Below are 17,387 nucleotides of genomic sequence, written 5' to 3' on the forward strand. Positions count from 1 at the left end.
GTGGCAGCCCTGTTTGTAGTGGCTAGAAACTGGAAAATGAATGGATGCCCATCAATTGGAGAATGGTTGGGTAAACTGTGGTTTATGAATGTTATGGAATATTATTCTTCTATAAGAAATGACCAGCAGGATGAATACAGAGAGACTTGGAGAGACTTACATGAACTAATGCTAAGTGAAATGAGCAGAACCAGGAGATCATTATATATTTCAACAACGATACTGTATGAAGATGTATTCTGATGGAAGTGGATTTCTTTGACAAAGAGACCTAACTCAGTTTCAACTGATCAATGATGGACAGAAGCAGCTACAACCAAAGAACACTGGGAAACGAATGCAAACTGTTTGCATTTTTGTTTTTCTTCCCAGGTTATTTTTACCTTCTAAATCCAATGCTCCCAGTGCAAGAAGAGAATTGTTTAGTGCTGCATACATATATTGTATCTAGGATATATTGCAACATATTTAACATATATAGGACTGTTTGCCATCTAGGGGAGGGGGTGAAAGGAGAGGGGAAAAGTCAGAACAGAAGTGAGTGCAAGGGATAATGTTGTAAAAAATTACCCTGGCATGGGTTCTGTCAATAAAAAGTTATTAAAAATAAAAAATAAAGTGAGCCATGCAATTGTTTTTTGTTTTCCAATGGCTTTAAAAGTTTAGACTATACTGTAGCTTATTAAATGTGCAATAGTATTATATTTAGGGGGAAAATGTACAAATATTAATTAAAATACTTTATTGCTTAAAAATGCTCATCATCTGAGCCTTCAACAAATCATAACCTTCTTGTTGGTGGAGAGTCTTTTCTCAATGTTGATAACTGGTGACCGATTAGGGCGGTGATTAGTAAAGGTTGGGGTGGCTGTTCCAATTTCTTAAAATAAGCCAACAATGAAATTTGCCACACTAATTTTATAAGGTTATTAATTGGCCTAATTTCAATATTGTTGTGTCTCAGAAATAGGGAAGCCCAAGAAGAGAGTGAGAGAAAAAATGGAGGAACAGTTAGTGGAGCAGTCAGAACACATATTACATTTATTAAGTTCATCATTCTCTATGGAAGCAGTTCATGGTACTCCAAAACAATTACAATAAGAACATTAAAGATCACCACAAAAGATATAATAATAATTAAAAAGTTTGAAGTTTTGTGAGAATTACCAAAATATGAGTCACACAATGTGAGCCCATGTTGTTGGAAAAATGGCCTCCAATAGACTTTTTATGGCATAGTGTTGCCATAAATCTTCCAAAAAACAATTATCTGAAAAGCACAATAAAGTGATACACAATACAATGTGCTAAGTTGGTATAAGGGAAAACGAGGAGATAGATGATCTTAGAAATAGTGTCCTTCCGGTCACCAAAGTTTGCGTTATTGGAAACATACTTGATTTTTATTTCTCCCTTGTCCCCTATATTTAATCATTTGCTAAGATTCTTCAATTCTGTAGAATCTCCTAAAATTATTATGAAATCTATAAAGTCTGTGACATAAATCATCAAAAATGAACTGAGTGAAAAAAAATTAAAGAGTCTTTTAAATTCTTTCTAAATTAAAATAAGGCAATAATAAAGATCCTGTTTTCTCTAATAATATGTGTACTAAAATGAACTGCTTTCTTAGGTACTCTATCTTATCTACTCTGTCTCTGGATTGTATTTTGAAATCTAAATAAACTCACCACAGAGCAACACCTCACACCATATATACCAACAAAAGGTCAAAATGAGTACATGATTTAGACATAAGGATAATACCAATAAACAAATTAGGAGAGCAAGAAATCGTTTATTTTTCAGATCTATGGAGAAGAGAAGACTATGAGCAAATAGGAGATAAAGAACATTATGAAATGCAAAATGGATAATTTTTATTACATTAAATTTAAAAGGTTTTACACAAACAAAGCCAGTGCAACTAAAATTAGAAGGAAAACAGAAAGCTGGGAAACAATTTTTACAGCCTGATAAAGGCACAATTTCTAAAATACATAGAGTGATGAGTCAAATTTATAAAAACTGATAAATGCTCAAAGAATATGAACAGGCACTTAATTAAAACTATCTAGAATTATAGGGGAAATGCTCTAAATCACTACTGATTAGAGAAATACAAATTAAAACAATTCTGAGGTATCATCTCTCACCTATCAGATTGGTTAATATGACAGATCAATATGATAAACCATGACTTCAGAGGACCAATAATTATACATATGTTAAAAGAGTTCTATAGAGAGAAAAAAATAAATGCTTGTTAATTAAAAAAAAATACAAAAAAAATTATTTTTAAAAATTCAGAGTAAAAGGAGCAGCTAGGTAGGTAGTGTAGTAGATAGAGCACCAGCCCTGAAGTCAGGAGGACCTGAGTTCAAATGTGACCTCAGACACTTAACACTTCCTATTGTGTGACTCTGGCCAAGTCACTTAACCCCAATTGCCTCAGGGGAAAAAAAATTTTCAGAAGAAAAAAGAAAAAGCCTAACAACATTTCTCTCAGCTAGTAATACCATGAGGTACAGAGATTTCTAATTCCTGAGCAAAATTAATGGTTTATTTTTTTGCCTCATCAGACATGGAAAATTAAAAGACTAATGTAATTAAGTATATGTTTTTCCAAAATAAGAATTTCCTTATCATTAGTTCCATTTAACAACAAGTGACTCTGTGAACTTAATAGCTCTCCATCACAGATGTTGGATAAAGAGGGAAGCTGGGATAGATGATTCTTAAGGATCCCAACTCCAAGATTCAATAATTGTCTTGGTAAATTGTCTTTTTCTTGACCATAAGCACTGTCATTTATATGTTTTTTTAAAAAATTACTCAAGACTAAGACCTTTTGTGATAAGTTGTTGTAAAAGATGACAGGTCAAGCTTTCTAAAAGAAACAATTTCACCCTCTCATTTAATCACTTCTCATTTGCACACATCAGGAAGACAAATAAGGTTATCAAAATGACAAAGCCTTAATATGCAAGATTTATGCAGCTCTGACCACCAAAGAATTATAATGGATTTATTTCAGAATTTTAGCTGTGATGAATACCTAATCTAACGTATTTCATCTTTAAAAATTAAATTACTTTTTACAAATCTTCTTAAGACTGGAAAACAAAATACTAGAAGGCTAGACTGCATGTTTTGAGAACAAGATCAAAATATGAATTTTTCATATACCTTATCATAGTATTAAAATCAATTTCTAAATTTGATACAAACAAGACATATGGGTACCTAAAAATCACCGGGCTGTGCAAAATGACACACTGAAAGTGATATGACTTATGAGGAAAATAGGGTTAGGGACAAAATATATACAACATTAATTATCAGTGACACATGAAAAAAAATTAGATAGGAATCTAATAAAAAGAGGCACAGTTTTGTGAATATTGAATGATTAAGAAATGCAAAAATACTACAATAAAGACTGGTGGCATCAGGATATATCCCAGTTCCCACTAGGCACAAATGGGCAAAGTTGAGGGCTAGAGATAGTTGCTGAAACTCCAGGTAGTGAAGGACCATGGAGGAAAACAGAAATTGGCATAGAGGGGGTTGAGGATGTACAGCCTTTGTGTATACCAGATTTCCTCCATCCATATCTTTCCTAGAGCAGAAAATATATAATAAAATTTATATTCGACCTTAAAAAAGATCTGAACTTTATATGTTTTTAGCAGCTCTCTTTGTGGTCGCAAAAAAACAAGAAATTGCAGCAAAGTTCTTCGACTGGGGAAGGGCTGAAGAAGTTCTGATATGTGATTGTGATGCGTTAAGAAATGATGAGCTCAATGATTTTAGACTAACATGGAAAGACAAACATTTCATTGCATGAAATAATGAGCAGGACCAAGAGAACATTTTTTTAATATATATATGTATATATAAATAATATAAATAATATATATAAATATACATGTAAATATTTATATATGTAAATATAATATATATAAATATATATTTTGTATATAAATATATAATATATATAAATATATATTATGTATATAAATATATAACATATATAAATAAATATATAAATATATAATATATAAATAAATATATTATATATATATATAGACAGATATTTGAGTCCCGTGTCATCTCTACAGCAAGGGGAAAGGAAAGAAAAAAAAGGAAAAAAGAAATTTACATAACTTTATTATATATTTCAAAAGAATTAGCAAGTTGTACATAATAGACTTGCAGTTTCATGTGCAATCATCTTTTTGTTAAAAAATTATGCTATATTAGGGAAATGCTTGTCTTATTCCACAAATTAAAAATGAAATAAAAACAAATTAGAACTCAACCTATTTTATTTCTTTTCTAATCAACTGCTATGTCTATTAACCTATATCTTCAAGGCATATTATGTCTGGAAGATGCTTTTTGGAGAGATCTTTTACTAATTCATCACTGTATGACTTTTAACGAGTTATTTCACCTCTAGATTTTTACCTTCCTAATTCTTTAAAGTACAGTAATAATACTCATAATAACTATTTGTGAGAATCAAATTAGATGACATAAAGAACTTTGTAATTCATAAAACAATATAAATATAAACTAATATTTCTGTTACTATTATCATAGTATACTGTAAAGGACATAATAGGATTTAGAATTAAAAGGTCTGGTTTGAATACCAATATCACAAACCTATGTGTTAATAATCAAATAATTTACCACCTTCTTCATTTTTCTATAACAATAAAGCAAGAGAGTCAGAAATCAAGTTTTTCAATGCTAAAACCCTTTCATTCTAATGAAATTATTATAGTCTCAAACTTTTCCATTTTTCTTAATCAGCTCCTTCATATTTTCCATTCTCCTTGCTCACATTCTAAGGTAAATAAAAACAATCATATTTTCCTCTTTTGAATATGCAATTCAAGAAGCCAAGAAATATGCTCCTGATAGGAAAACATTCCTTATTAGCAAAAGAATTAGTCAATTAAAAAAAAAACAATTAGACTTGACGATTTAAGAAGCATTTTACTCTCATCAAATTCTTAATTCTTTGGAAATAAGTGGATAAGGTTATTGGTACTATTGTGTTAACTCATGTCAAATCACTGCAAATGAAGCACAGAGAAGGTAATGAATAATCAGAAGCACACAACTAGAACAAAACTAAGATTAGAAGGTACATTTCTTAACTCCTGGATTTTTCTAATTATTGTCATAGATAATGCTGCCTTCAATTCTATAAAAAGTCATCTTGGGATTCCTTTTGTTTGTTTTTTGGTTGAGTAAACATGAATTAACTACTGATTTTCTTTGAACTTTAAAGAAAAGATCTTTAGAGACACATAGATAAACACAGTATTTCCAACATAAGTCCAAAAACTGTCTTATGATGTTTCAAATAAAATGAATATGAAATACATTTATGAAATTTTGATTATATGTTTTCCTCTGTTATTATTCAATTTTGAAATTTCCTTAAGACTAACTCTGCTTGGGCTGGATCAGCTGCAGCTGGACAACAAAGTCCTTAGACAACAGGTAGAGGATCTGAAGAATAAAAATCTCTTGCTATGAGCTCAGTTGTGACACCATGGAGTGGAAGTTGTCATCAAGAACGATGCCAATTAAACCCCGAGGAATTTTACATCAGGCTTGAGCACCAGAGCCCCTTCCCTAGGACTGCAGGTAGCCAGGAGCACCAGACTTGACTTGTACTCTCCTCCCACTGCCCTTATGAGGAGTGGGCCTGTGAGAGTTGCTGAAGCACCTGAAGGAACTGTGGCCCTGTGACGCCCTTGGCCTTTAGCTTTGAGTATGGCACAAAAGGACAGGCACATATCTGAAAACAGCCTTCCTTTTCTCCCTTCTCCCTGGGCTCTTGTGCTTGTCTTGCACATGCATGTGCTATTTCTATTCTGGATATCACACACTCATGGCCTATTATGTGACTACTCTGAGCATATAGCTAGAGAGATAGATAGGTGGAAACTCTCTGTTGCATTTGAGAACTGGAGCCTCCATTCTCTAACCAATAGGGAAAGCACAATTGGAAGCTCTAAGGTTCCTGAGATTAAGTCCCCTAAGGGGATAGACTTTAGCAAGGGTGGGGGAGCTGAGGTACTGAATGTTAGAGCTGGAAAAGGAATTAGGGCCCAGAAATCTCTGGGATGGGAGCAAGAATGGGCAGAGGTGCTATTCTTTGCTCTCCCTCTTGGGGCTTCACATCTCCTCCCCTTTTTTTTCCCTTGTGTTTTTTTTTTTTTTTTTTTTTTTTTAAAGAGAAAGATAAAATTGTTCAGTCACAAAAAAAAAAAAAGACTAACTCTGCTTGAAATTATTTCATTACTGTCAAGAATCATATACATATATATATATATAAAACTGTTTATAGTGTTAAGCTAGGACATCATAAAGAAAATTCTATATGAAACAGCTTAAAATCCAAGATGCTTTAAAGATTTTTTTCTCTTGAAACTTCAATTATGTGTTCTTATCATGCAAAAGTTACATCAGATAGACATGTTCTTCATTCACCACTTTAATCTGCCATAACATCACATGATGTGAATAGTCAGTAAATCTCAGGATTGACAATTCCTTTTCACACAGTTAGACCCTCAGCTAATTCCACCAAATCTTCTGAACAACCCCCTATATAGTCTTATAAATAGCTATCTATCAGAGTTGTAAAAGGTTATTCCGCATAATGGGAATATTACTAGTCTGGGAGTCAAGGAACAAAATTGAATAGTAGTTCCAGTTTCTGTCAAGAACTCTAAATGTAACATTAGAAAAGTTACACAAATTCTCAATATTTCAATTTTCTTATCTGTAAAATGGGGATGATGCAAATTTTAATTTATAAGTTGTTGCTAAGATGAAACGAGACAAAAAAAATTTTTGAAGCATATGTCAGACATTAACAGTATTTACATTAAAATGTAGAACTTTTTCTATTCTGACAAATTCTAGAACCAAGATGACCCTAAAGTTGATTATACAGGCAATGACATGACTACTAAATAGCTTTAAAATATCCTTGGAAAATCTCTGCTTAGTCATAAGGCCCCAGCAAGAGCCTAGATTCAATTCAGGGGTTCCTTTAACATTCACACCCACTCCCAGCACCCAACTAATTAGGGCAATGATTAGACCAAGATTCCTGATGGCTTCTCCACAATACCACAGTTAGTCTGGGAAATCAAGTATGTGTGTCAGGAAAAAAGCACAAATTTGGGTATTTTATTAAGTTCAGACAACTGACAAGCTTTAGATTAAGTACACACATAAAGATTCATCTATCCAAATCTCCCTGCTGGGACCTTACCGATTACCCCTGAAGGTTCTCTCACTATAAGCATCTTGTTGGACCTTCCTGGAAGGACCATTTTCTACTAAAAAGAACTGCACTGGGTAAGCCATCCACTCAACAGAACCATGGGAAGTTCCTTACTGAGAGATGAAGGGGTTGAATGAGGGAATGAGGGATAATGGAGGGGAAGTACCTCAGGACAAGGACATTAATATTCTGGGTTCCAGATGAATGGTTAAGCACAATAATTAATAATAAACCACTTTCTATAGCACTTGTTCCCCTGATTCAGGAAAGTATCAGCCTATCTCAGAAAACAGATAAGTATTCAACACATATTTTGGAACTCGATTTTTGATGTCTGATGATCTGCCTTGGCAATCTAAGTAGAGAACTGGGTTTTTGTTTCTTTTTCTTAATGCTTGACCATACCTCTTATTTTAACTAGATCCCCCAAAAATGTTCTTTCTCCCAACAAAATCAAAAATTATGTCAACTAAGAGAAAAAGCCACCAATTTTGAAAAGTAACAAGAAAAATAAACTATTAAATTGGTTAGAAAAGAAATCTACCCTCTAAGAAAGTTGTTTTCTTCCTAGCTCTGTTCAAGTTTCACTTAGTGTCAGTACTAGTGAAAAGTACTAACTAAATGGACAGTTATGGTGACTAAAGTTCTCTGGGTATTTCCAAATCAAATTATTTCTCAACTATGTGCTGTGTGCTAAAGAGCCGGCTTTCAAGGCGAGAGAGAAATTTAGAAAATGATGCAAATATAATCTTCACTTGCTTTTTTCAAAGTACCCACAAATACAAAATAGTTATTTCCATGAGAAGAGATTCTCATATTTGGAGTTAAATTGACAAAAATCCTACCAAATTTATTTCTCCTATAAACACTGAATTCCACACTCTTTATTGTAAGCTTCTTGACAAATTTGAGACCACAATCACTATTCCTTCCCCAGTTTCAATTTCCTCTCTCTTTTCAGGATGCTTTCCCACCAAAAAGGGTGGAAGTTCAGGGAAAAAAAGAAAGGAAAATCCAAGGTGGGAGGCAGAAATACCCCTTCTCATTAAGGATGGCTTCCCCCAAAAAAATTAGAATTAAAATTAACAAATTCATTTTTTATTAGAAAGTTTTGTTTTTCCATTCATTCTTTCACATCTCTAAATATAGCAAATATCATAATTGGATAATGCAGTTTTCTATTTTGAAACAAAGTAACTAGATCCTTCATTTTCCAGCATCTCCCTTCCAAATCACTGCTTAAAATATTTCTACAAAGTTTAAATCTTTATTTCCCAGCATCCTATTTCTATTCAAGATGACACTACCACAAAGCAGGGTAAGAAATTTTTATCTCAGTTAAAAATTTGGCAATAGATAACAATGGTAACTTTGTTAGAAAAAGTATGATTACATTTGTAACTAAAAATAAAAGTTACAAGTCCTTCATAAATGTCAAATCAGTATAATTCCTAAATCTTCTATTTTCATATCAGTGTTTTCTTTTCAGTTCTTAAAAAAAATTACCATGTCCACATAAGTTGATTCTATTATCACAAGTTAACACTATAATGGAGCTTTACTGTAACATCATTTTTAGAGATCAGTAAGACCACCTTATAAGCCATTCCTTTTGACAAGTAAATAATCAAATTTCACTGATAAGAATATGTTAAACTCCATATAACTAGACTATGTCCAACTTGCACAATGTATATTAAATTAATTAAAACAAAAGCACAGTGTTAAACTATGATGTTCATTTTTTAATTTCTTGACACAAATCATATGTTTCATGTGTATTACTTGCAAAGCAGAACAGTCAGAGGTCGGAACAGATAGTGGATGAGTGAGCCAGAGCAAGGCAAGATGTTGTCTGTGCTGGTCCTAAAGTAGTAGAGTCTTGAAAGAATCATTGTTATGCATGAAATTACTATCTATAACTACACTTAAATACTTACATAAAATTGAATATTTAAAGTGCTGGATTGGTGATTTGTGTGTGTATAGTAAAAAGCATTTCTCATACTAGACCTAGAGGTCCCATCTTTAAGAAAATATTAGTAGTACTTGCCTCCAAGGGCAAGGGGCAAAAATTGGCACATATTAAACATCCTAAAGTAACAGTTCAATGGGTATTAGATGTTTGTCTCTTTTTAATAGTTTTTAGTAGAATCTCTGGCATCTCGAAGTATACCATCATATCATCTGCAAAGAGGGATAATTTAGTTTCCTCATTACCTATCCTAATTTCTTTAATCTCTTTTTCATCATTTATTATGGAAGCTAGCATTTCTAATACAATATTGAATAGTAATGGTGATAGTGGGCAACCTTGTTTCACACCTGATTTGATTGGGAATGGTTCTAGTTTATCACCATTAAGTATGATGCTTACTGATAGTTTTAAATAGATGCTATTGACTATTTTAAGGAAAAGTCCATTTATTCCTATACTCTCTAGTGTTTTTAATAGGAGTGGGTGTTGGATTTTATCAAATGCTTTTTATGCATCTATTGAGATGATCATATGCTTTTTGTTAATTTGGTTATTGATATAATCAATTATGTTAATAGTTTTCCTAATATTGAACCAGTCCTGCATTCCTATAAATCCTTGGTCATGGTGTATTATCCTGGGGATGATTTTCTATAATCTTTTTGCTAATGTTTTATTTAAGATTCTGGCATCAATGTTCATTAGGGAGATTGGTCTATAATTTTCTTTTTGTTTTCAACCTACCTGGTTTAGGTATCAGTACCATGTCTGTGTTGTAAAAGGAATTTGGTAGGACTCCTTCATTCCCTATTTTTTCAAATAGTTTACACAGCATTGGAGTTAATTGTTCTTTAAATGTTTGGTAGAATTCACATGTAAATCCATCTGGTCTGGGGATTTTTTCTTAGGGAGTTGGTTAATAGCTTGTTCTATTTCTTTTTCTAAAATGGGACTATTTAACCAATTTACTTCTTCCTCTGTTAATCTGGGCAACCTATATTTTTGAAGGTACTCATCCATTTCATTTAAGTTATCAAATGTAGTGGCATAAAGTTGGGCAAAGTAACTCCTAATTATTGTTCTAATCTCTTCATTAGTGGAAAGCTCGCCCTTTTCATTTTTAAGACTTACAATTTGATTTTCCTCTTTCCTTTTTCTAATCAAATTTACCAAGGGTTTATCTATTTTGTTAGTTTTTTCATAAAACCAACTCTTGGTTTTATTTATTAATTCAATAGTTTTTTTACTTTCAATTTTATTAATCTCTCCTTTTAGTTTTAGAATTTCAAGTTTAGTGTTTGGGGGTTTTTAATTTGCTCTTTTTCTAGTTTTTTAAGTTTCAAGCCTAATTCATTGATTTTCTCTTTCTCTATTTTATGCAAGTAGTTGTCTAGAGATATAAAATTTCCCCTTATTACCGCTTTGGCTGCATCCCACACATTTTGGTATGTCATCTCATTATTGTCATTCTCTTGGGTGAAATTATTAATTGTGTCTATGATTTGCTGTCTCACCCATTCATTCTTTAGGATCAGATTATTTAGTTTTCAATTATTTTTTAGTCTATTTTCCCCAGGGTGTTTATGTCTAAGACGCACAAGGAGGACATAAGAGCAACAATCGAGCTAAGACACATGGGATTTCATATGAAACAAATGAAATATATGATAGAGGCAATACTAGCCAAACTGTATATAATACCTAGTAAAGGAAAAAGCTGTATTAAATATGTTGATAAATAAATGGGACATGGGAGAGTACGCATTCTATAGTGTTTCTACTTTATATTAGTGAAGATGCTACCAAAAAATGAATAGCTTTGACATAAGAAATGGATTTTATTTTCATAATTTAAATAGAATTATTCTACCTGTGCTGAATTCACTCTGTAGACAAACAGCATTTAAGACTTAAGAATATTATGTATACTTTTCACTTGTTAAACAACTAAACACACAAAGAGAAAAAAAAAAAGTTAAATATGAAAATGATCACAATGAAATTAAATATAATATAATGCCTTTGCATTTGTTTAAAATGTATTTGGACAGTGGGGTGGGGGTTGGAGGTGCTGGCAAGAAAGCATGCCTTCAGTATATATTTTTATATTTTGTTCTTTTGATGTCACAGAAATGAACAGGGATACAAAATTAATTATATCTTCTAATATATCATTCCTTCCTTAATTACTCACTGTCTTTCAACCTTTTACATTTTAAAATAAATTTAAAATTCAAATCTGTAATAAATTGTATAGTGTAATTCTTTACTACCATAAAATCTTTCTAATCTTTAAAAAAATACTTTAAGTATAGGCTAAAGCACTTTCATTTTTCATAATCTATTTTAAACATTGGCTAAGGAACAAGAACAGGAGGTTAAATAACCATAATTAAACATACTTTAAGGGGATTATTGAAGCAAGATAAAAGATCTATAAGATAAGACACTGAAGTAGCTAATTTGAAGGCCAGAACCTTTATGCATTAAATATGGATAAGTTTGGAATCAGATTCTATATGGGTTTTTCTAGCAATTACTACAATTTCTATGATTAGGAAATCACAATTATAATTTACAGTACTATATTCAGAATTGTTTGAAACAAAAGAATTATTAAAAACCTCACTTGCTTTTAAAGTAAGAATAAAAAAGCTCCACATAATTCTGAAGTATGTTCAATAAGAAAGGATAATTTGGACTTAGATAATTTAATTCTATTATTTCAGGATGAAATAATATGGTAGGCAGAAAATAACAGGTGGAGATATGTATATATATATATGTACATATATATATATACACACACACCTACACACACACCCCTATACACACACACAGTATTCCTATAGAAAAAATTTAAATAACTTATAGAAGACAATTTGTCAAATTTGAAAAGATACTTATTTTTGAAAATCAGGATATTTTGAAAAATCACTAAAAAAAAAAAAGACAGAATTCTTTACAAATAATGAGTTTTCTAATCAAAAGACTTCTATATAACTTGGTAGAATAACAAAATGAAGAGCTATTTTTTTTTCCTAAGGCAATTGGAGCTAAAGACTTGCCCAGGGTCACATAGCAAGGAAGTGTTGAGTGTCTGAGGCCACATTTGAACTCAGGTCCTCCTGACTTCAGGGGTGATGTTCTTTTCACTATATTAACTAGCTGCCCCCAAAATGATATACTCTTTTTCTATTTTTTATTATATCACAGTTGTTCTCCAGATTTGTGTAAAATTATTCATAAATCTATTTACTTTCCAGTGTTCTCCCGGTATATAACAGGCATTTAATAAATGTTATTTGACTGATCTAACTAAAACAAACCAATGCTTTATTTCTAGACTCAAGAAGAAATGCATGCAGCACATATGTGTGTGTATCAAAGTAGGAAGCTCTATATAAATTTGGACAATGTTTTTTTAAGTTTCTACACATTCTTTATCCCTAAAAGTTAGCTAGCCTATCAAAGTTTTTAAGCTCTAAAGGCAACTAGTAAAGCAACCTGTAAATGTGCTCCTTACCAGGTTCAAACTCCACTGAAGATCAACTTACCAAATCCCTGTGCAACACCCAGTTAGCATGCAGGTAGTGAATACCATCTAGGATCTGATATAATAGTGACTTGACCATTCCCCGAGGTAACTGAACTGGCTTCTTGTTTGCTTTAGAAGCTCTGTGAAACTTGATTATGTGCTAAAAGAAAGAAAAAAATATCAATAGATTCAGAAAAAGGAAAAAAAGACACTTTGATGTGTAACAATTTACTGACAGAAAACCTTCAGACTCCTCATGATGCCTGCCAATATCATTCCAAACTCTTCTAAATAATTCAAGTAACTTCAAAATGTCCAAACAACTGGGTTAAGGGTCCAAATAGTTTCCTATACACAATAAAACAATATAAATGATAGAAAATAAATGGAAATTTAGAGGAGTTGTAGATTTTATCATTTCATTTAAAAATATGACTAATATATAATCATTTCTTTAGAGAACATTCTATTCTGATTTGTCTAATGAAATACCAGAAGAATTTTACAAATAAAATTTACAATGTATTCTGATAAATTACAAGTATTTTTGGCTATTATAATAGCACTATATATGTATAACACATTGGTAACATTTAAGATAATTTAAGCCAGGCAAGACCCTTCTATTTTTGTAACAAACAAGTAAATATAAGCAACAAATGATCAGCAATAATGACTATGTTCACATAAGAAATTTACAGAAAACAGTTGAAGAGTTGGGTTAATAATTCAAGGAAAAACAAAAAGGTTGTTTTTTTCTACATCTGATGGAAATTTTGAAGGGTATCATATTCTTCTTGGGCCCTACGAAAAATTCAATTTCACAATCAAATCTTATTTTATTTATTTTTTTTATTAAAGCTTTTCATTTACAAAACATATACATGGGCAATTTTTCAACATCGACTCTTTCAAAGCTTTCTGTTCCAAATTAACCTCTCCTTCCTCCCACCCCCTCCCCCAGATGTCAGGCAGTCCAATACATGTTAAATATGTTAAAATGTTAAATCCAATATATGTATACATATTTATACAGTTATCTTACTACACTAGAAAAATATGATCAAGAAGGGGGAAAAAGAAACTGGGGAAGAAAACACAGTTCAAGTAAACAAAAACAAAAAGAGTGAGAATGCTATGTTGTGGTCCACATTTACTTCCCACAGTTCTCTCTCTGAGTGTAGATGGCTCTCTTTATCACTGAACAATAGGAACTGGTCTGAATCATCTCATTGTTGAAGAGAGCCAAGTCCATCAGAATTGATCATCATATAGTCTTGTTGTTGCCGTATATAATGATCTACTGGTTCTGCTCATTTCACTTAGCATCAGTTCATGTAAGTCTCTCCAGGTCTCTCTGAAATCATCCTGCTGGTCATTTCTTACCGAACAATAACATTCCATAATATTCATATACCACAATTTATTCAGCCATTCTCCAACTGATGGGCATCCACTCAGTTTCCAGTTTCTGGCCACTACAAAGAGGGCTACCACAAACATTCTTGCACATATACAGGTCCCTTTCCCTCCTTTAAGATCTCTTTGGGATATAAGGCCAATAGAAACACTGCTGGGTCAAAGGGTATTGCACAGTTTGATAACTTTTTGAGTATAGTTCCAAATCGCTCTCCAGAATGGCTGGATGTGTTCACAATTCCACCAACAATGTAACAATGTCCCAGTTTTCCCACATCCCTCCAACATTCCACATTATCTTTCCCTGTCATTCTAGCCAATCTGATAGGTGTGTAGTGGTATCTCAGAGTTGTCTTGATTTGCATTTCTCTGATCAATAGTGATTTGGAACACCTTTTCATATGACTACAAATAGTTTGAATTTCTTCATCTGAAAATTGTCTGTTCATATCCTTTGACCATTTATCAACTGGAGAATGGCTTGAATTCTTATAAATTTGAGTCAATTCTCTATATATTTTAGAAATGAGGCCTTTACCAGAACCTTTGAGTGTAAAAATGTTTTCCAGTTTATTGTTTCCCTTCTAATCTTGTCCGCATTAGTTTTGTTTGTACAAAAACTTTTAAACTTAATATAATCAAAATTATCTATTTTATGATATCAATAATGATCTCTAGTTCTTTGGTCACAAATTCCTTCCTCCTCCACAGATTTGAGAGATAAACTATCCTATGTTCTTCTAATTTGTTTATAATATCATTCTTTATGTCTAGATGATGAATCCATTTTGACTTTATCCTGGTATATGGTGTTATGTGTAGGTCAATGACTAGTTTCTGCCATACTAGTTTCCAGTTTTCCCAGCAGTTTTTGTCAAATAGTGAATTCTTATCCAAAAAGCTGGGGTCTTTCGGTTTGTCAAATACTAGTCAAATCTTATTTTAAAAACTATTAATTAAAAAGTTTACATAAAAATGTGGACATTAGATAAATAATGCTGTTGTCTTCTCCTCCTTATCATTAGAAGACAATGAACTAGTGGAAGATAGACAGGGACTGCTTGACATATATTAGGTGCTTAAAAAGAAGCTTGATATACAAACTGAACAGAAATGAATTCATATGCCTCCGACAAGTAGAAGCCAATAACTTAAATTTTAGAATTGGAAAGGCTTATATACTTAAAGCAACAAAGACAACATACACAATAAAGGAAGATATACAATAAAAGATGGTAGAAATGATCATGCAAGCTACTAATTAAAATTGACATTATTCAAAGAAAAAGAAGCATCACTAAATTGAGAACATACAAGTTTGGAATTTAAAGTTTAAAATAAGAATGACACAAATACTTGTAATTACAACATGAAATATTCCACAAAAGCATGAAAGAGGTGCAGAATAAACTGCTCACAAAGAAATACCATATGAGCTAGTTCTCAAAAGTGGCAAAAAATTCAGTGGATTGAGGTGGGGTGAGAGAAGACTGAAAGAGCAGGCATGCTGAAGGGACAGAGAGGAATCCAATTTAGATGGAACACAGATGGATGGACAAAGGTAGAGTGGTACCAGAATTTGTAAGGTCTCAATTATTAGACAAAGATATCTGAACTTGACTCAGTATTCTATGACTGCCCCAATTTGACACGTCTTCCTAAAGGAAAAATGAGTCTTCTCTTTTCCTAATCTTTCCTTTCTTTTTGACTGACCACTTCTATATGTTGATCATATTCTAACTTCCATTTAAAGTTATTTAAATATCTTTCCTTTACTAACGTGTGCCAAGGATTATATCATTTTCACAATTTTCTAGCTCAATGCCTTGCAAATAGAAAGTGCCAGTGAATTAAATTAAGCTCAAAATTCTAAACTCTCTTAGTAGTTTACTGTTGTGCTTTGTCTTTAGAAAAATCTACATCAGGCATATATATGGGAGTTAGATTGAATAGGCTTTTATAGCTAGTAGAGGGAAAAAAAGAACATGAGAAAGAAATGCCCTATAAAAAATTAAAATCCTGACATCTTACTCCTCTCAATCAGTTATTAGGATTAGGATTTAAAAAGTTATTAGAATCATGAGAATGAAATAATGAATAGTGAAAAGACATGTCTACCAGAAGAAGCAATTTAGTCATAAAAGATATAACCATTTGTATAAAGTATGATTTTATTAATAAGGAAAATGGAAAAGGTAAGAATATCTAAGTGATGTGATTAGCTTATATGACAACATATTATTCCATTTTCCTCATTTTCTTTTTCTTCCCCCAAATTTATTTTATTTAAAGAAACAAAATAAGAAAAAAGAAAAACAGAAAAGAAATACAAAATGAAACATTGCCATGTGCCCAGCAAAACATCAGGGATGATTCAAAATATATAACAACAAATACCAGTTCAAGAAAGTATATGTAGAGATATATAAAAGTTAGTAGAAGAAATTATATTCACGAGTGTGCATCTTTTCTTTACTTCTTTTTTGTTCTCCATTGCATACCTTTTTTACTTTATTCTTTTTTTTCCCCTTTCATTCCCCACTCCCCACCTCCAAGCAGGCTATAATTAAGAAAGGATACATTTATATATACATTTGTAGATATATACATACACATAGACACACACACATATCTTTCCTATTCTTGCTCTTTGCTTTAATTCTGTTCCTAATTTGCCCTGCTATAACTTTCCCCTGCCCAAGGATCCCTCCCCGTCTTCTTCCCTCACCCTTTGCTGCCCTGTATACTCATCCTTCCCTTCTTATTTCTTTATCCTTCGTAGTATATATGTAGTACAGCCTATTGAAGCCATTCCCAATGTGAGTTTTTCAGAACTACGAGCCCTCATCCCTCTTCTAATACCTCTGTATCTATTCTTCTGCATCTCATTTGTTTGAAAAAAAATTACTATTTTATCTTGACTTTACCCCAATCTTTCTCTTGAGCTGTTGTATTGTTGATGTCAATGTTAAACATGGTTTTTCCAACATAAATTTCCAACAAAAATAAATAAATAAATAAACATTTTGTCCATGTTAAGTACCTTGAAACTGATCTTTGGTATCAGCTCTTATATGTAAAATTTTCTATTACGTTTTGGTTTGATTGATAAGGTTTGGTTGATAGAA

The 17,387-nt window shown here is 32.0% G+C and overlaps 1 protein-coding gene across 3 annotated transcripts in view; it reads right to left on the minus strand.

Annotated features, from left to right (window-relative positions):
• Window positions 1–17,387, minus strand: part of CDK8 (cyclin dependent kinase 8) — a 175,948-nt gene that overhangs the window by 77,195 nt on the left and 81,366 nt on the right. For all 3 annotated transcript variants that reach the window (XR_007952062.1, XM_051986554.1, XM_051986553.1), the window contains exon 4: window positions 12,860–13,000. Coding sequence is in view for 2 of the 3 variants with exons in the window: in XM_051986554.1 (XP_051842514.1) it covers window positions 12,860–13,000 (141 nt within the window). In the remaining variant the exon portion in view is untranslated. The remainder of the gene's footprint in view (window positions 1–12,859; window positions 13,001–17,387) is intronic.

This window comes from Antechinus flavipes, chromosome 3 (assembly GCF_016432865.1).
Source record: "Antechinus flavipes isolate AdamAnt ecotype Samford, QLD, Australia chromosome 3, AdamAnt_v2, whole genome shotgun sequence".
Lineage (NCBI taxonomy): Eukaryota > Metazoa > Chordata > Mammalia > Dasyuromorphia > Dasyuridae > Antechinus > Antechinus flavipes.